At 45.6% G+C, this 20522-nt stretch overlaps 1 protein-coding gene across 1 annotated transcript; it reads right to left on the bottom strand.

The window, feature by feature from the left end:
- Nucleotides 1–1885: 1885 nt before the first annotated feature.
- On the bottom strand, nucleotides 1886–18572 carry EFNA1 (ephrin A1). The gene is made up of 5 exons (XM_087705120.1): nucleotides 18095–18572; nucleotides 6863–7158; nucleotides 5245–5310; nucleotides 4534–4584; nucleotides 1886–4395 (listed from the first exon to the last, which is right to left on the bottom strand). Exons 1-5 carry the CDS (start codon nucleotides 18193–18195, stop codon nucleotides 4280–4282), a joined length of 630 nt encoding a protein of 209 aa, XP_087561246.1. The 5' UTR covers nucleotides 18196–18572; the 3' UTR covers nucleotides 1886–4279.
- Nucleotides 18573–20522: the final 1950 nt, after the last annotated feature.

The raw sequence follows: 20522 nt of genomic DNA, 5'->3' as shown, positions 1-20522 counted from the left end.
ACAGAGAGAGAAACAGATTCAGAGAAAGAGAGACAGAGAGAGAGACAAAAGAGAGAAAGATACAGAGAGTCACACACACACAGAGATACAGAGAGAGACACAGAGACACAGAGAGAGATACAGAGAGAGAAACAGATTCAGAGAGAGAGACAGAGACAGAGACAAGAGAGAGAGAAACACACACACACACACACAGAAAGACACAGAGAGAGAGAGACACACACACACACAGAGCACAACAAACCACTTTTTTCCCGGCCGTGATGTCATTCCTCTTTCAACCAATTTCCCCACTCTCTCCCTCTGCTTGGTTGGCAGAGACAGTTCCCAAAACATGGCTTAAATATGATTAACTGTCTCTATGATTGAACCCGTTTCTCCCATTCAGGGATGGGCCAGCTTGGATTATATTGCTAATCCTAAATTTGCAACTATTTAAGGATTGGAGGGAGCTCCCGTTCCTTGTCCCGGCTTCTGCCAACTTAGCAGTTCGAAAGCAGGTAAGAAAATGCGAGTAGAAAAATAGGAACCACCTTTGGTGGGAAGGGAACAATATTCCGTGAGGCTTCGGGAGTTGAGTCGTGCCGGTCACGTGACCCCGGAGACGTCTTCGGACAGCGCTGGCTCTCCGGCTTTGAAACGGAGATGAGCAGCGCCCCTTAGAGTCAGGAACGACTGGCACATCTGTGCGAGGGGAACTTTTACCTTTACATATATATATATATATATATATGGCTTGCCCTTAAGCATTGTTTGGCCCAGACTTCAGCAAACACACAATTAAATCTGCTTTGCAACTCGCCAAATCCAGATTTTTGCAGAGGGCCAAAGAGCAGACATGACTTGGGTTCCAGTCCATTCTCCCTCGAGGCAATATTGCAACAGAGCAAAAGCAATATATATTTTTTTAAAAGCCAAAGCATATAAAATAATGCTTGGCCCTTCCTAGTCAAACGATTGAGCTGAGATTCGGAGGAGGCTGCGCGAGTTTATTTATTTATGGTGGAATGAAATTTTATCGGACGTTCGGCTCGTTTTAAAGCGGCTTACGACACGAAAGCGTTAAATCTGTTCCAACCTTGAGGACTAGAAACCTATTTGCCCCCTAAATTCTGCACCTGGGACTCTAGAAAGAGAGCAGAGAAGAGCAACAAAGATAATTAGGGGAGGCTAAAACATATGAAGAATGATTGCATGATCTGGGTAGGTCCAGCTTAATGGAAAGAAGGACTAGGGGAGACATGATAGCAGTCTTCCAATATTTGAGGGGCTGCCACAGAGAGGAGGGGGGGTCAAACTATTTTCCAAGGCAGCTGAAGACAGGAAGCAATGGGTGGAAACTAATCAAGGAGAGAAGCCACCTAGAATTAAGGAGATATTTCCTGACAGTGAGAACAATCCATCAGTGGAACGACTTGCCTCCAGAAGTTGTGAATGCTCCAACACTGGATGTTTTTAAGAAGATGTTGGATAACCGTTTGTCTGAAGTGGTGTAAGGTTTCCTGCCGAGGCCGTGGGTTGGACTAGAGGACCTCCAAGGTCCCTTCCAAATCCTTCCTTCCTTCCTTCCTTCCTTCCTTCCTTCCTTCCTTCCTTCCTTTCCTTCCAGAAAAGGAGGTTTTTAAGAAGATGTTGGATAACCGTTTGTCTGAAGTGGTGTAAGGTTTCCTGCCGAGGCAGAGGGTTGGACTAGAAGACCTCCAAGGTCCCTTCCAAATCCTTTCCTTCCTTCCTTCCTTCCTTCCTTCCTTCCTTCCTTCCTTCCTTTCCTTCCAGAAAAGGAGGTTTTTAAGAAGATGTTGGATAACCATTTGTCTGAAGTGGTGTAAAGTTTCCTGCTGAGGCAGGGGGTTGGACTAGAAGACCTCCAAGGTCCCTTCCAACTCTGCTATTCTATATATTCTAACTTTGCAATTGCAAGCCGGTTTTATTTTTATTTTATTTTTTCTCCCCAATAATGCTTTCCCTGTTTTTATTTATCTTCTTTTTTTTTGGTGAAATATGAACTTAGTTTTATCAGCAAGGGAGAAAAAAAAAAACAGGTGAAAATTGTGATCTCAAAGTTAAAAATGCATCAAAGGGGATTTGAAAAAGTCTTGGCAAGCAGTTAAGTTTTGTGTGAACCCACGTCAGGCCATCTGGCTGTCAAAATATCCCCGAAACAAATCACGCCAGATATTTTAACAGACCATAATAGTTATCAGGCTTCAAGGTTTCGCCTGGAGTTTCCACCTGAGCCCCTGAAGGCAATAAAAAATTAAAATATATATACATATATGTGGAACTCCATCAAAGCAAGACAGATTTCTGCCTTCGTTCTTCTTAAAATTCCATTTAGTTACAGGATGGATCCCGCGTGAAAAATGTGGGGTTTTTTATTTGCTTCCGTCGTCAGGCTCCTCCCCATGCTTTAGGCCCCGCCCTCCAGTCTCCCAAGCCCCGCCCTCTCGATCCTGCAAAACGAGGTCGTCCCGTTGAACGGCACACCACAGCCAGTTTGTTTGGTGTTATTTATTATTTCTTTTTTAAAAAAAAACATTAAAAAAATTATATCCCGCCCTAAATAGCATAACAAAAAATTAACTTCTGGAGAATCCACCTTTTTTGCAAATCCCCTCGCTGATCACCATGAAGTAGCCAAAAGATGTCAAAAAGAAGCGATTCACTACGAGCAGATGGCTTGGGAAAGGCATCAAGAAACCACAACAGGTCCTCCTCGCTTAGCGACTGCCCCGTTTTGCGTCCTACAAACTTTGAAAATGTGATTTTTGTAACCCGCTCTCCGACTCGCAACCTTCCCACACCAAAGGAAAGTTGGAATGAGATATCGTCAGCGGTTGCGGATTTGCTGACCGACCGTTTCGCTTAACGAACAAGTTGCCGGTCTCCATTTGCGGTCGCTAAATGAGGACTGTCCTTATTCGCAGTGAGATGGAATCCCTCATGAAGAGAGGCAGTTTCCCTCACAAGGGAAGGTGCGAGGTTCGAATGGAATATAATCATAAAATTTCTGACTTGTGGCTTTCAACAGCTGAGCACCGTAGCCCTGGACTTATGAAAGTTCATTTAGCGACTGTTTGAACTTACGACGTCAGATTTGCTCAACAACCCCATTACTAGCTTTAAAAAAAAGGGCAATGACTCCCTTAACAACCGCAGCAAGAACGGTCGTAAACCGGGAGGGCAAAACTCGCCAAACCAATGTCTTACGTTGCGACGTAAAAAATTGGGCTCGATGGGGGTCGTAAATCGAGGACTACCTGTACAAGATGCTAGCAAACCCCTTTCTTTGGCATTTTGGGGGATTCCTCTGTTTTTAACCGAGTGGAGACAGGAAACCTGCGAGTGAGATTTCTTCTCCATGAGGACCTGAATAAAAACAGATCCGCCATCCAATCCGAAAAAGACAATTTTCCACCCCTCAAAACCCGAATCAAGCAAACCAACATGAGTTTTCCTGTCCTAAATTCATCCTATATATGTATAAAATTGTCTCGTTGGGAATTACAATCTTTGCTGGGATTGTCACCCAGTTTTATTCCTTCTAATAAATAGTATCGATCTGAGTTCTGGAAGCGATATCCTTTGGACAAAGGATCCGAGGACAAAAATCCCGAGTCACCGGAGTGGCGCGGGGTGCGTATGTGTGTGTCTTCCCCAAATTCAGGTCCTGCCTGTTTTAAGTCCGATAAACTATTCACATGGTCTCGTACGTCCAGGAGGGGAGTGGGTGGTTTAGGAAGCAGCCTGTATTTTCGTATCTTGCTCGAAAAGTCCGAGAGTATTTGCTCGAAAAGTCTGACGACATTTTCTCGAAAAGTCTGACGACATTTGCTCGAAAAGTCTGACGACATTTGATCGAAAAGTCTGACAGTGTTTGCTCGAAAAGTGTGACGACATTTGCTCGAAAAGTCCGACGACATTTGCTCGAAAAGTCCAACAATGTCCATCAAACTTCCGAAGGATCCGCGGCGTCTCGGACTCACGGAGGATAAGTCTCCGACCTGCGGAGGACACGTCGTCTGCTCGCCGCGTTGCTTTCTCGCACTGGGAGTCCAACGAGATCGCTCTCAAGAACAAGAGAGGATTTGCACACTGTCCTTACCACGCCTGCGGCGTGCGCTGCGCTTCTTCGCGCCTCACGCTACCGACAGTTTCAGGGCTGGTAACCCTGAAGATCCCACGTTGCCGTCTCGCTCGCTCGCCGCGTGGACCTGGTCGGGATCCACCCTGCCTGGCTCAATCCGGGGGGGTTCATTGGGAGGGCCCGAGATTCCCTTCAGGGCCCCCGAGAGAGGAAGACCCACAGCAAAAGGCCGACGAAGGGCAGCGGGCTGCCGAGCCGCGGGGAGGAATTGTACCCCACACTGCGCAACATCGGGGCATCTGGATCGTCTGCGGAAATCAACGAGGAGTTTTGTCATGCATGAAAATATCTCATATGCACCCCAAATATTTTTATTGATTTATCCATGGAATGAGGACACCCCCCCCAAGCCCCACAATTTCCCAGAATTCCTTTTCTGGGCCTACCTGATTGAAGAGACCCCTTTTGCGTCGGGATGTGGCCAGGTGGTATCAGAGCTACGACGGAAGAAAGATACGACGTTAAGTTCAGTCACCCCCAAATATCAGGATACCCTGAATCCCGGGACCCCCCACTCCTCTTTCCATCTTGATTCTCACATCCTTCTCTCCCTGTTTTTCCCAGTCCTCAACGTACAAACACAACTGAGCCCCACATTTATGTCACTAAGTGAGGAATGCTCCTTTTCATGACCTTTCCTGCAGTTGTTAAGATAGTAACATGGTTCCACCCCAGCCTCCCCCCACAGAGGGTGAAATGAGACTCTAAAGCACCATACAAGTTGCCCTCATGTAGCGACCGAAACAGGGACTGGGAACCCAGTCATTCCGTGAAGCGGTCCCTAAGTGAAACATTCATCTTACCATTTTCTTTCGGCTTTCCTTTGCTTTACAGATTAAAGGTTTATAAATTTAAGGAGGCCCAATTACTTTTTTCATCACCGTTGTGACTCTGAACGGTCGCTAAAGGAGGCGCCACCTATACGCACCCCCACCCTGAGTAAGACTGAATCATGAAACGGGGCAAAATCGTAATTTTTCCTTAGGTCCGAACAAATATTCTTTTTGTAGGTAAACCTAACGGATTATTTCTTTTAGAAAAAGCGATTGGAGGCAGCGAGAATTGGAAAAACAATATTTAAACGCTGAAATACTTACTTTTTTTCCCAACCACCTTCACTCTGAGTTTAAGACAGGAGTCTTGGTGCCGGTGAATCAGTTTGGCTAATCAAGAGAAAAAGAGCAGAAAAAAGATGTTTTTAAAAAACCAGAGAGACGGATCACAAAAATCAGAGAATATATATATATATATATGTGTGTGGGTGTCTTTTTTTATTTGTGCTGATAAATAAATAAAGGGAGAATAGTATAGATCTATTTCAAGCTATTTAGCTCTCATCAGCTAGCCATGCCCTTACTGGGATTCGAACCTGTATATATATAATATATATATATATATATAAATCAGCTGGTGAGAATCAGAGAAAATTGGAAAGCGTCAGGATTTGAAATACGCCTCTCTCTAGCCTTGAGCATTCGGGAGAAATGTGCAGAGGTGAGCATTCCTATTTTGAAACGGCTGCACTTTCTGGAGCCAGATTTAACCGGCGGGACTCCTTGCCACCAGAAGTTGTGAATGCTCCAACACTGGAGGCTTTGAAGAAGAGATTGGACAGCCATTTGTCTGGAATGGGATAGGGTTTTCCTGCCTGAGCAGGGGGTTGGACTAGAAGACCTCCGAGGTCCCTTCCAACCCTGTTATTCTGCTATTCTCGCTTCCTTCCTTTCTTCCCTCCCTCCCTCCCTCTCTTCTCCATCACTGGACAGTTTAAAGAAAAGATTGGAATTGTCTGTGGTTGGACTAGAAGACCTCCGATGCCCCTTCCAACTCTTCAGTTCTGTTCTATTCCTGTTTTCTATTCCATTCTATTCTTTCTTATTTTATTCTATTTCTTATTCTATTCTATTCCTATTCTATTCTTTCTTATTCTATTCCTATTCTATTCTTTCTTATTCTATTATATTCCTTATTCTATTCTATTCTAAATATTTATTCTATTCTATATCCTAATCATATTTTCTGTTCTAATTCTATTCTATTCCTATTCTCTATTCTAATTCTATTCTTTATTCTTATTCTCTATTCTTTATTCTCTATTCTCCATTCTCTATTAATTCTATTCTTATTCTATTCCTTATTCTATTCTATTCCTTATTCTATTCTATTCCTATTCTATTCTAAATATTTATTCTATTCGATATCCTAATCATATTTTCTATTCTAATTCTAATCCATTCCTATTCTCTATTCTAATTCTATTCTTTATTCTCTATTCTTTATTCTCTATTCTCCATTCTCTTTTAATTCTATTCTTATTCAATTCTTTATTCTTTATTCTCTATTCTAATTCAAATTCTATTCTTATTCTATACTTTATTCCCTATTTTTTATTCTCTATTCTAATTCTAATTCTATTCTTTATTCTTATTCTCTATTCTCCATTCTCTATTAATTCTATTCTCTATTCTAATTCCAATTCTATTCTTATTCTATACTTTATTCTCTATTTTTTATTCCCTATTCTAATTCTTATTCCTATTCTATTCTCTATTCCCTATTTTTTTATATTTTCTGCACTAATTCTAATTCCATCCCATCCCAATATTCTAATCTTGTATTTTTATTTTATTTTTTTACATTTTATTCTAATCGGGATTGCTTCTGCCCCAGAGAAACAAGCCAGTTTATTTCCCCTTGGAAAAAAAGGAGACTTACAGATATAATAATATTCGTGGCCCTCACGAAATTCTTTGCCGAGGGTGAACGGCGTGAAACGCTGGAATTTCTCGGAGAGCCGCTCGGGGCCGTGCAGGGCGTCTGGACGATTACACTGCCAACGGACCTGGTCCTTCGAACGTGGTTTACAGGTGTTGTACTCCTCCCGCTCCACCAGGTACAAGGTGTAGCGCTCCATCGAGTGTCCGGGAACGCTGTTACCCTCATAGTGGGGGCAGATGATGTCCAAGTACTCGTTCAGGCGCACCTCGACGGTGTAATCCTCCTTCTGAAACCTGAAAACCGATATGAAACGGCGACTTAATAAAACAGAAGCGAAGCGCGGGAAAACTTTTTTTTCCCACGCTTCCTTTCGACGACGCCGTAACCGTCCTTACTAACAACCCTGCGAGGTAGACCCTCTCCCCCCCGAGAGAGAGGAAGGCATCGACAGTCAAGGAAGAGAAGCCAGATCTGCTCAACAGCTGGGTGATTCCTTTGGATTTGCTTAATAACGGGCGCGGGAGCAACTCGTTTAATGACGAGCTCGCTTTGGGGAATCTACGGTCAAAGGAGGGGAGCCAGATCTGCTTAACGACCGATGGCGGGATTCCTTTAATGTCCGCTGTGGTTTGGTTTAATAACGATGGTGGCCGCAACTCGCTTAACGACTAGCTCGCTTTAGGGGATCTACTGTGAAGGGAGGGAAGGCAGATTTGCTTAATGACGGATGAGGTGATTCCTTTAATGTCTGTAGTGATTTGCTTAATAAAATGATAGTGGCTGTGACTCACTTAATGACTAGCTCGCTTTAGGGGATCTACTGTCAAGGGAGGGAACGCCAGATTTGTTTAATGACGATGCGATTCCTTTAATGTCCATGGTGATTTGCTTAATAATGATAGTGGCCGTCACTCGCTTAACGACTAGCTTGCTTTAGGGAATCGACAGTCAAGGGAGGGAAGGCAGATTCGCTTAATGACGGATGAGGTGATTCCTTTAATGTCTGCAGTGATTTGCTTAATAAAATGGCCGTGACTCGCTTAACGACTAGCTCGCTTTAAGGAATCTACCGTCAAGGGAGGGAATGCGAGATTTGTTTAACGACGATGTGATTCCTTCAATGACCGCAGTGGTTTGCTGAATAAAGCTAACGAAAAAGGGTGCGGAAGATTCGCTTAATGACTAGCTGTTTCTGGTCCCAAATACGGCCGTAAGTCAAGGACTACTTCTCAACAGGCTCTACAAGGACAGCTTAAGGGCTACCAGTAGCTAAATAACCAGGAAGAGACCTGTCAGTCAATTTAAGAATTAAATTATAAGGTATTTTTCCCCAGCTTGGATTATTTCAAATCCAGTGGGGGAGCGGGGGGGGGGGAATATATCGTATTTTTTTAATTCCCCAAATTTGCTAGTTGCATCTTCGATGCCCTGCAAATTTAAATGTGCTCGGCTGGCATTACCATCTTTTCTCCGTTGCTGGTTTAATTTAATCTCTTTTTAATCGTGTCGTTTTCCAACAAGCGGCTTTGCAAATCCAATAAACGGAAATTAAACACTTCTCTTTTTTTTAATCGAGCGTGCCTTGGAATTAGGGATGTGGGAGCCCCTGAAGGGGGTGAGGGCGGTGAAAACCGTTATGGGACGACTACATTTCCTATCAGCCACAGCCGAGACGGGTTTCCCTCGCTGGCTTGCAATCGATGGGAGCCGATCGCCCGGCGTTTGGGGGGGGGGGCGAAAGGTTTGGGGTGTTTTTCCACGTACATAAAAGGCATTGGAAAAATCCTCAAGGGTTTTTAATCCGGGAATAAATCCCGCTCGACGCCATAAAAGTTGATTGTATGTGTTCATTTTTCCTCTTCCCTCCCTTTCATTTTTTCCTTTAATGTCTGCGTTTCCAATTGCCCCTAACCGCCAATGCATGCAAAATATTCTGCACGATGATGATGAACATTATTATTTTTAGAATAGAATAGAATAGAAAGATGGAATAAATTGAACACAATAGAACAGAATAGAAAAGAAAGATGGAATAAATAGAACAGGACAGCATAGCATAGAATAGCATAGCATAGAATAGCATAGCATAGAACAGCACAGAATAGCATAGCATAGAATAGCATAGGATAGCATAGAATAGCATAGAACAGCATAGAATAGCATAGCACAGCATAGAATAGCATAGAATAGCATAGCATAGAATAGCATAGAATAGCGTAGCATAGAATAGCATAGCATAGCATAGAATAGCATAGAATAGAATAGCATAGAATAGCATAGCATAGCATAGAATAGCGTAGCATAGAATAGCATAGCATAGAATAGCATAGCATAGAATAGCGTAGCATAGAATAGCATAGCATAGCATAGCATAGAGTAGCATAGCATAGAATAGCATAGCATAGAATAGCATGGAATAGCATAGAATAGCATAGCATAGCATAGCATAGAATAGCATAGCATAGCATAGCATAGAATAGCATAGAATAGAATAGAATAGAATAGAATAGAATAGAATTCTTTATTGGCCAAATGTGATTGACACACAAGGAATTTGTCTTTGGTGCAGATGCTCTCAGTGTACATCAAGAAAAATAAAACACATTCATCAAGAATCATAAGATACAACACTTAAATGACAGCCATCAGTTACTAATAAGCCATCAAATTATACTAGGAAACAAATAAAACAATATAAATTTTAAAGATACAAGCAAACATGGTTATATTTATATATAATATAGATATATGATAGGACGGGGTTATATCATGGTTCTTATTACTATTATTTTGGCTTGACAAACAAGCGAAAATAAATAAAACACGGATAGACCACTCTGTTTGATGTGTGAAATCTGTCAGCGCCACTGGGAACCATCCTATCTGGCTCCCGATCAGCAAAATCAGTGGGGGGAATACAGATTTAAGAGATTAACAGAGTTGGAAGGGACCTTGGAGGTCATCCAGTCCAACCCCCTGCCCAAGCAGGGGACCCTACACCATTTCCCGACAGAGGGCAGTTCCGTCTCTTCTCGAAAGCTCCCACGGATGAAGCTCCCACCACTCTCGAAGGCAACTTCCTGCCCCATGACTTTAACGACTTCCCGATTCGTTTAACGACTCAGAAAGGACTCCACCAAATCCAGGCGCCACTCAGCGAACAAGGCGAAACGCTGCTCTCGCAACAATGCACAGCCCCCCCCCTTAAGCGAAAACCTCGGACCCAACAGAAAAACCTTGCAAGGATTTTAAAAAGCAAGGAAACGTGGCTTCCGTCGGATGTTCGAGAAATGCTGGTTTGTTTTGCGCTGGAGAAGAAGATGATGGTTTAAAAAAAAATAAAACAATGATCTTTTAAGCCAGCATATCCCGGTCTCCCGAGGATCAGCGACATTCCAAAGGCGAAGTTAGTTATTAAAGGTTTAGCTGCTTCCCCACGCAGCTGGGAAGAGCGAAGGAACGAACAACGCGCTTCTCCCAAAACCGGTTTGACGGGGGGCCACGCCAAAGCCGATCCTTGGCAGAGCAATAAACCACTTTTAGCATCCTCCCCTCCAAAGAGAGAGAGAGATACAGGTGGTTGAGAGGCTCTCCCCCACTTGGCCCTTCCCCTCCTTCACCTGCCCCCCCTCCCTGCCCTGGGGGTTCCCACCAACCACGATCTGACCCCTATTTGCAAAGATCACCCAGGAAGGGAGGCAATTGGTGACCAAGTTGGATAGGGAGACACACAGACACACACGAAAAAAAGGAAAATAAAAATTAAAGGTTTTTGGAAGGCGAAAAGCCAACACAGCAAAAGGTGAAAAGCTGAGCTGGGATGGGTGTGTTTTTGTGGGTGTGTGTTTTGTTTGAAAAAGTTGTGTTGTTTTAATTTCATGCATATAAGCCCAAGTGTACCATTACATCGGAACAATATATTTTTGTTGTTGTTGTATTGTCCATTTAATAATCATTCCCTCAACGCAAAAGAGCTGTCATTTGCTCTTTGGCTTTCAATACACCCCTATTTCACCTCTCTCCTCTTCCTCTCTCCTCCTCCCTACCTCCTTTCTTCCCTCTGCCATCCCTCACTTCTCTACTTCCTTCTCCTCTCTTTCTTTCTTTCTCTCCCACTTCTCCTCTCCCTTCTATTCTCCTCCTCACTGCCTACTTTCTTCCCTCTGCCATCCCTCTTTTCTCTACCTCCCTTCCTCTCTCTCCTTCTTTCTCTCCTACTTCTCCTCTCGCTTCTATTCTCCTCCTTTCTTCCCTCTACCATCCCTCTCTTCTCTACTTCCCCTGCCTTTCTCCTCTTTCCTCTCCTTCTTTCTCTCCTTCTCTCCCTTCTATTCTCCCTACCTTCTTTCTTCCCTCTGCCATTCCTCTTTTCTCTACCTCCCTTCCTCTCTCCTCTCCTTCTTTCTCTCCTACTTCTTCTCTCCCTTCTATTCTCCTCCTTTCTTCCTTCTACCACCCCTCTATTCTCTACTTCCCCTTCCTCTCTCCTCTTTCCTCCTTCTTTCTCTCCTTCTCTCCCTTCTATTCTCCTCCTTCCTTTCTTCCCTCTGCCATCCCTCTCTTCTCTACTTCCTTCTCCTCTCTCCTTTTTCCTCTCCTTCTTTCTCTCCTTCTCTCCCTTCTATTTTCCTCCCTCCTTTCTTCCCTCTGCCATCCCTCTCTTCTCTACTTCCCTTCCTCTCTCCTTCTTTCTCTCCTACTTCTCCTATTCTCCTCTCTACCTCCTTTCTTCCCTCTGCCATCCCTCTCTTCTCTACTTCCCCTTCCTCTCTCCTCTTTCCACTCCTTCTTTCTCTCCTACTTCTCCTCTCCCTTCTTTTTACCCCCTCTCCTCTCTTTCTCCTTACCACTGCCTTTCCTTTCCGCTCTCTCCAATTAATTGACATGGTGTATTTCAGCATCTGAGTGCACTTCATTTAATATTTGCTGGTATTGATAAAAATAAAATATATTTTTTTTGTGTGTGTGTGTGTGTTGCCTGAACCAAGGATGGAAAAAAAGCCAAAAAGAACAATCACCAGTGCTGGGCAGCCAACCCAGGGCATCTCCAGATGTCCTGCAGATGTTCCCCTGCCTCTTTCATCTTTCTAAACATCTGGAAAAGTATTTCTGGCCACGAAGAAATGGAGAGTGATGATTTAAAAAAAAATAGTGTATGAATAATATGAAATCATGGAAATGAAATATAATATTTAGGAGTCATAAAGAGTATGTTTATATGAACTGGGATGTATAATATAATACCAGATAACACACCATTCACGGATCGAGGTAGGTAAAGAATATAATATAAGAATGTTTTTGGGGAAAAAAAGAGTTGAAAAAAAGTGTTTTTCCCCTTATTTTCTTTTACATCTTAGCATATTGATATCGAATTGCTATTTTCCCCCCTCTATATTTTTATCCCTATTTTAACTTTTATTCCCCCCCAATTTCATATCACTATAATATTCAAAAGATGTGGTTTCCCCCCTCTTTTGTTATTCATGATAAGAAAAAGGTAGAAAAAAGATTTAGTAGAGAAGGAGGATGATTAAAAAAAAGAATGTATAAATAATATGAAATCAGGGAAATGAAATATAATATTTAGGAGTCATAACATTCTGTTTATATGTACTGGGATGTATAATATAATGCCAGATAACACACCATTCACGGATTGAGGTATGTAAAGAATATAAAAATTTGATTGGGAAAAAAAGAGTTGGAAAAGGTGTTTTTCCCCCTATCTTTTTTACATTTTATCTTAATTGGGTTTGTTTTTTGGATACTCTATCTAATTTTTTAAAAAAACTTTTGATATATATATATATTTTAATGTTGTACGCCGCCCTGAATCCTTTGGGAAAAAGTTGGCATATAAATCCAATAAACATAAAAACATAAACACATATCTTCGCATATTGATATAGAAATGCTATTTTTCCCTCTCTATTTTTTTATCCCTATTTTAACTTTTATCCCCACCTCAATTTCATATCACTATAATATTCAAAAGACATGGTTTTTCCTTTTTGTTATTCATGATAGGTAGAAAAAAGGTTTAGTAGTGAAGGTTGATGATTAAAAAAAGAATGCATAAATAATATGAAATCAGGGAAATGAAATATAATATTTAGGAGTCATAACATTCTGTTTATATGTACTGGGATGTATAATATAATACCAGATAACACACCATTCACGGATTGAGGTTGGTAAAGAATATAAAAAAATTGATTGGGAAAAAAAGAGTTGGGAAAAGTGTTTTTCCCCCTATCTTTTTTATATTCTTTGGGAGAAAGGTGGCATATAAATCCAATAAACATAAAAACATAAACATAAACACATATATTAGCATATTGATATAGAATTGCTATTTCCCCCCTCTATTTTTTTATCCCTATTTTAACTTTTATCCCCCCCAATTTCATATCACTATAATATTCAAAAGATGTGCTTTGTTATTCATGATAAGAAAAAGGTAGAAATTTTTGTTTAGTGGTGATTAAAAAAAGAATGCATAAATAATATGAAATCAGGGAAATGAAATATAATATTTAGGAGTCGTGTTTATATGTTCAATACGCAGGTAATGGGTGTTCCCATTCAAGAGTATGTTTATATGTACAATATCTAGAGAATTACACACCGTTCATGCGTTGATGTGTGTGTGAAGAATATAAAAACTAAAAAAATTGGGGGAGGGAAAGAGAGTTGGGAAAAGTGCTTTGCGTCTTAACATCTCCATCAGGCCCGGATTCGAATCGCCCACAAATTACCACCTTGGGTGTTTATTCTTTTCCTTCCCCCCCCCTGCCAATCTTAAAAACACAGCCCCTCCCTCTGTTTCTCCCCGCAGTTGTCATCGGGCACTGCTTGACCAAACAACTTAGAAAAGAGGAAAAACTTTGCAAGATGTTTTTATCCCGAGAAAAACAGAGAGAGAGGCTTCCTGCCCTGGCGCCGTCCCTTGGCCGCTGACCAAGCCTGGCGGGAAGGAAGAGGCCCGGGGCCAGCAGGACTCTTGCCCTGGGAAAAGAGGATTTGGCTGACCGGCTTTGGGCCTCGCCCCATACTAACATTCCCCCCCCCCCACCCGCGCGCGCCTGGTTCTTGCCAACATTTTCCACCTGGTTGAATCTGTGCAATGTGGATCCAAAGTTCAGCCCTTTTTTAAAAATTAAAATCAAAAAAGGAGGGCGAAGGACCGAGGGAGGGGATGATTCTGATGGTGCCCGACTTCTACTCTGCAAAGGGAGGGAGACCCTCCCTCTTTTTCGGCCTTTCCAAAGTTGAGGCAGAGAGAAAAGGCAAGGGAGCTTCTGAGCCTATGCAGAGTGCCTTCTAAGGTTTGATTTGGAGTGGGGGGGAGAGAGGCAACATTGTAGTGACAGTAGCATTCTAGGGAGGTCTCTGGGGTGGAGTTTGGGGTCTCTCGTCTGATTTTCGGCCCTCTGACCAAGAGGTAGAGTGCCCCTTGAAGGGGAGGCTCCATCCCCTGGCTCGATTCTCCCAGCGGGAAGGAAGGCGCACCACGAGGGCGAGAGATTATAGAATAGAATTCTATAACAGACTTAGGAGGGACCTTAGAGGTCTTCTAGTCTGACCCCCCCTGCCCAGAAGACAGGATAACAGAGTTGGAAGGGACCTTGGAGGTCTTCTAGTCTGACCCCCTGCCCAGAAGACAGGATAACAGAGTTGGAAGGGACCTTAGAGGTCTTCTAGTCTGACCCCCTGCCCAGAAGACAGGATAACAGAGTTGGAAGGGACCTTGGAGGTCTTCTAGTCTGACCCCCCTGCCCAGAAGACAGGATAACAAGAGTTGGAAGGGACCTTGGAGGTCTTCTAGTCCAGCCCCCCGCTCAGAAGACAGAATAAGAGCTGGAAGGGACCTTGGAGGTCATTTAGTCCAACCCCCTGCTCAAGGAGGAGACGCGATATACTACTCCACGCCAAAGATTCTTATGTCTTTTCTTGAAAAGCTCCAGCAACGGATAGCCAACCTTCCCTGTTGGTTACTCAGCCTGACTCAAAAGCCTCCTCTCGTTTTCCTCTGGGAGATCCAGGAAAGTGGATTTAGGAGAATAATGGAGGCTAAAACATAGGAAGAACGGTTGCAGGAACTGGGGATGTCTAGTTGAATGAAAAGAAGGACCAGGGGAGACATGATAGCAGTCTTCCAATATCTCAGGGGCTGCCCCAAAGAAGAGGGAGTCAAGCTATTCTCCAAGGCACCTGAGGGTAGGACAAGAAGTAATGGGTGGAAACTAATCAAGGAGAGAAGCAACTTAGAACTGAGGATAAATTGCCTGACAGTAAGAACAATTAATCAGTGGAACAGAAATTGCCTCCAGAAGTTGTGAATGCCCCAACACTGGAGGTTTTCAAGAAGAGATTGGAAAAGCTATTTGTCTCAAATTGTATAGGATCTCCTGCTTGAGCAGGGGGTTGGACTAGAAGACCTCCGAGGTCCCTTCCAGCTCTGTTATTCTGCTATCCTTCCTTCCTTCCTTCCTTCCTTCCTTCCTTCCTTCCTTCCTTCCTTCCTTCCTTCTTTCCCATCACTGGGTGTTTTCAAAAAGGAATTGGACAACAACTTATCCAGAATGGCATAAAGTTTCCTGCTTGAGCAGGGGATTGGACTAGAAGACCTCCAAGGTCCCTTCCAATGCTTTCATTCTCTTATCCTTCCTTCCTTCCTTCCTTCCTTCCTTCCTTCCTTCCTTCCTTCCTTCCTTCCTTCCTTCCTTCCTTCCTTCCTTCCTTCCTTCCTTCCTTCCTTCCTTCCCCATCACTGGGGTTTTTATTTAAAGAAGCAACTGGAAAGCCCTTTGCCTGGAATGGTATCGGGCCTCCTCCTTGAGCAGGGGGTTGGACTAGAAGACCTCCGAGGTCCCTTCCAACTCTTGATATTCTGTTCAACGTTCCTTCGACCAGTTTCCCCACACACACACACACACACATACACACAACATCCCTGAGAGGTAGGCCAATTCCAAATCACCAAGTCAGCTTTCTGGAGCGGAGGAAGGATTCGAAGCCTTCGTTCCTCGCTTACTCCAGAGTCACCCGATCGATGAGTGGCATATAAAGGGGGTCAAATAAATAAATCACCCAGGGCCTTCACTCTCCCTGTCTTCCCTCAATGGCAGAGGAGCAGGGCTTGTGTAGTCCTGTTATCTGGCGGCCTGCTAAGAATGTCAGCCCGAACAGGCAGAAATGGAGGAGGAGGAAGAATAAAAATATCCAAAAATATATAAGTATATGGCTGGTTTGCAAAGGAAAACAATCAGGGAATAAGGGATCTGGGCAAAGGTGGGGAAGGAGAGGAAGGGAGGGAGACCACCTGGAGAGCCCCCAACCTTGAGTCTCACACAACAGGAAGCAGCTGCCCCCGGTGTGTGTGTGTCTCCTGAAGCCAAACAATCTCTGGGAAAACAAGATTGTTTAACCCTCCCAGTGCCGCGGACCTCCGCAAACAGCCCACATCTCCAGCAGGGAAAGCTGGCGCTCGCCTTATGCTCAGAGGCACACCTCCACAGGCCCACGCACACACCCCAAAATCAAAGCACCTCCAGAGGAAGACAATGGCCTCTTTCCTCTCTCCTCCTTTCCGCCTTGATCCACACACCCCCCAAAACTAAACCCCTTCCCCAGGTTAGTCCTAACGTCCCCCCACCCCAAGATTTAACCGGGTCCTAACCCGGCCCCAGGTAAGCAGAGGTAACCCCGCCTGGCTCTGGCTCGGAGGCAGATTTCCACAGCGGGCTGCATAATGAAGAGAGAAAGGAAGCCCGTGGGACTCCCCACCACTTGAAAGCCGCTCCAGGAGGCCGGCATGCCCCTTGTTCAAAGGAAACGGGCACACACACGGGAGCTGGTTCGAAAGGCGTTTTGTCTGCTAGCTTTAAAAGAGGATATTTGAAAGGTGGGGGTTTTTTTTGCCCGTGGAACTCCCCACCACTTGAAAGCCGCTCCAGGAGGCTGGCATGCCCATTGTTCAAAGGAAACGGGCACACACACAGGAGCTGGTTCGAAAGGTGTTTTGTCTGCTAGCTTTAAAAGAGGATATTTGAAAGGTGGTGGGGTTTTTTTTTTGCGAGAGATGGCAGAGAAGGGGTTGCTAGGAAGGGTGAGGAGCCACTCTCGAAGAGCCGGAGAGGTGGCAGATAAATGTTAATAATAATGATAATGATAATAACAATAACAACTGGCACTGCCCACTCCTTCCTAGCAAAGCTCTCTTCTGATTCACACCCCTGTGACTGTTCTCAGGTATGGGCCAGGTGCCAAGGTAGGCCTACATATTAGCTGTTTACACATTTGAGTTCTCGCCCGTGCCAAGGTAGAGAAGAAGTGGGGGGGGGCTTGCCCAGTAACCCACCCACCCCTCTCTCTCTCTGGGTCTTTCCTGCCCACCAAATTGGCTTGTCCCGCTCAGGAAGGGGAACACCCCCCTCCAACTGTCCATCAACATTTGGCTAAGGGGGTGGTGGTGGTTCTAATTTTCAGCAGAGAAAGAGGGTGGGTATTTGGGGGGTCGAGAGATCAGCCAACAGGGAGAGGGGGCATGAAAGAGAATTTGCAAGCACATTCCCCAGTCTGGCGGGGTTTGGAGGTGGCACCCTGGGTTTGAAGGACCCGGTTTGAGGGAGTTTGGATGTGTTTCACTTTGGAAATGGGCACCGGGTGGCTGGGGATGGGATGGGGGGGGGTCTGGTTTGGAGGGAGGGGGGAGAACGTCCCTTCTCCCCTTTTGCAGGAAACTGGGGACGGAGGGGGCATAATCCAAAGGCTATCCGGCGTCTTAATTGAGGCGGTGGGCTCGCTTCGGAACCCAAAACACATTTTGCCAGCCATCCGAAAAGTTCCCCCTTGTTTTTAGGGTTGGGTTGAGTGGGGGGGTGTTTCTGTGTGTCTGGAAGCCAGCTGGGTGGCCGCGCGGGCAAAGCCAAAGAGAGGGGCCTCCGCTGAAACCGGAGACCCCCGTTTTCCCGATCGGGGGGGGGGAAGGGGGAGAGAAGGGAGGGTCTTTCCCGCCGCCCCCCCCCCCGGCCCGCGCGCGCCTCTCTCTCTCTCTCCACTGCGCGCAGGAGCCAGCCTGGAAGGCGCCTAATGGGGGGGCTTGAAAAGGGTTAAGGGGTGCGGGGGGGGTGACTGCCCCTCCGAGAGTAGAGGCTGCCCTGCGCCCCCTCCCCCTCTCTCACAGAGTTGCACCCCCCCAAAAAAAGCACAAGGACAACTCACTTGGGGTTGGTGCTATTCCAGAAAACCGTGTGTCTCTGTCCGGATGCCAGGCGCAGGGCGCAGAAGAGAGCGAGGAGGGGGATCCACGGTGGGAGACCCATCGGCCCGAAGTCTCGATCCTCCTTTCTTTCTTTCCTTCCTTCCTTCCTTCCTTCCTTCCTTCCTTCCTTCCTTCCTTCCTTCCTTCCTTCTTTCCTTTCTGTCGGCTTGCTTCTTCCTTTCCTTCTTTCCTTCCTTCCTTTCTGCTTCTTTCCTTCCTTCCTTCCTTCCCTCCTTTCTTCTTTCCTTCCTTCCTCCCTTTCTTTCTTTCCTTCCTGCTTCTTTCTTTCTTTCTTTCTTTGCTTCCTTCCTTTCTTTCTCCCCTTCTTCTTCTCCCTTTCTCCGACGGCGCGCACTAGCTCAGACTCGCTCGCTCGCCCTGCGGCGCTCCCGCCTTCGCTCCGTGCCGCGCTGGCTGCCTCTCCTAAGCCGAGCAAGCCGTCCCAGCTCCGGTTTAAGTACTGGGCGGAGTGCCGCGGCCGCCCCTTCTGGGCGGGCGTCGGGAGAGAAGCGAAGAGAGCGCGGGCTGACCCCAAGCGGCGGCCGCGGCTCTGACGCCTCGCCTTGGGCGAGCGCCAGACAGTCTTCTTCCCTCTCCCCCCCCCCCCGGCCAACCTTCCCTTCGACTTTCCAGGAGCAGCGGGTTGGGCTAGAGGACCTCTGGGCGCCCCTTCCAAAGTGGGGAAGGCGCCTCAGCGGCAGGAGTGGGAGGGGGGTGGTCTCCTCCTTCAGAGGTTGGGTGTGCTGCTCCATCGCTGGGGGGGTTTTAAGGAGAGGCTGGACAGCCGGGTGTCTGGAATGGGACGGGGTCTCCCGCTTGAGCAGGGGGTTGGACTAGATGACCTCCAAGGTCCCTTCCAGCTCTTTTTCTGCATTCTGAGCAGGGGGGCTGGACTAGAAGACCTCCAAGGTTCCTTCCAGCTCTTTTATCCTGTCTTCTGAGCAGGGGGGGTCAGACTAGAAGACCTCTAAGGTCCCTCCTAAGTCTGTTATTCTATATTCTGAGCAGGGGGCTGGACTAGAAGACCTCCAAGGTCCCTTCCAGCTCTGTTATTCCGTTTTCTGGGCAGGGGAGCCAGACTAGAAGACCTCTAAGGTCCCTCATAAGTCTGTTATTCTATATTCTGAGCAGGGGGCTGGACTAGAAGACCTCCAAGGTCCCTTCCAGCTCTGTTATTCTCTTTTCTGGGCAGGTGGGGTCAGACTAGAAGACCTCTAAGGTCCCTCCTAAGTCTGTTATTCTGTATTCTGAGCAAGGGGCTGGACTAGAAGACCTCCAAGGTCCATTCCAACTCTATTATTCTCTATTCTGAGTGGGGGGTTGGACTAGATGACCTCCAAGGTCCCTTCCAGCTCTGTTATTCTGTTTTCTGGGCAGGGGGCAGACTAGAAGACCTCTAAGGTCCCTCATAAGTCTGTTATTCTGTATTCTGAGCAAGGGGCTGGACTAGAAGACCTCCAAGGTCCCTTCCAGCTCTTATTCTGCATTCTGAGCAGGGGGTTGGACTAGATGACCTCCAAGGTCCTTCCCAATTCTGTTATTCTATATTCGGTGGGACAGAAGTTGTCTTCGGAAGGTGCGGGAGCTTCATCCCTGGAGGCTTTCGAAAAGAGACTGGACTAGTTGACCTCCAAGGTCAAGCATCCCCCCTCCCCCCCCAGCTTTGGGGAATGTGCCGGACTACAATTCCCATCTCCAGCCGGCCCTGAGGCCAGCTGAGCAGGAGAGCACCCGTCTCAATTTTAGCCTGAATGCCGTGTTTATTTTTTTATTTTATTTTTTCATGTTTTCCCTTGCGGCTTTTGGGGATTGCTAGCATCTCCCCTAGACAGATAACTAGAAAAATAACACACCAAAGGTTTTTTTTTTCCCAACACAACAACACAAAAGACAGCCACAAATTCCACAAAGACACACGATACTTTCTGCCTGATAAGCGCCTGCAAACAGAAGCCGCTTGGAGAGGTTTGTAGGAGGAGAGGCAAGGAAACAATTGGCGGAAAACCTTAAACAAAGGAACCAGCTCCTCGCACACCTCCCGGACAAATGAAAGAAAAGAATAATAAAGAGGAAGGTTTTCCAGAAGGAAAACTTGCCCTGTAACTCTTGGTAAGCATTTGGAAGCCAGCTCAGAGAATAAGTAGAATAAAACTTAAGAGAGACAGAGAGAGAGAGAGACAGAGAAAGATAGACAGAGACAGAGAGAGAGACAGAGACAGAGACACAGAGAGAGAGACAGAGACAGAGAGAAAGAAAGAGACACAGAGACAGAAAGAGAGAGAGACAGAGAGAGACAGAGACACCCACACAGAGAGAAAGAAAGAGACACAGAGAAAGAGAGACAAAGACAGAAAGAGAGAGAGACAGAGAGACAGAGAGAGACAGAAA

Source organism: Thamnophis sirtalis, unplaced genomic scaffold (genome assembly GCF_051295495.1).
Source record: "Thamnophis sirtalis isolate CommonGarterSnake01/CBP01778 unplaced genomic scaffold, rThaSir2_p1.2 scaffold_2, whole genome shotgun sequence".
Taxonomy (NCBI): domain Eukaryota; kingdom Metazoa; phylum Chordata; class Lepidosauria; order Squamata; family Natricidae; genus Thamnophis; species Thamnophis sirtalis.
Note: the sequence above shows the minus strand (reverse complement) of the source record. Positions and strands in the feature narration are given on the sequence as shown.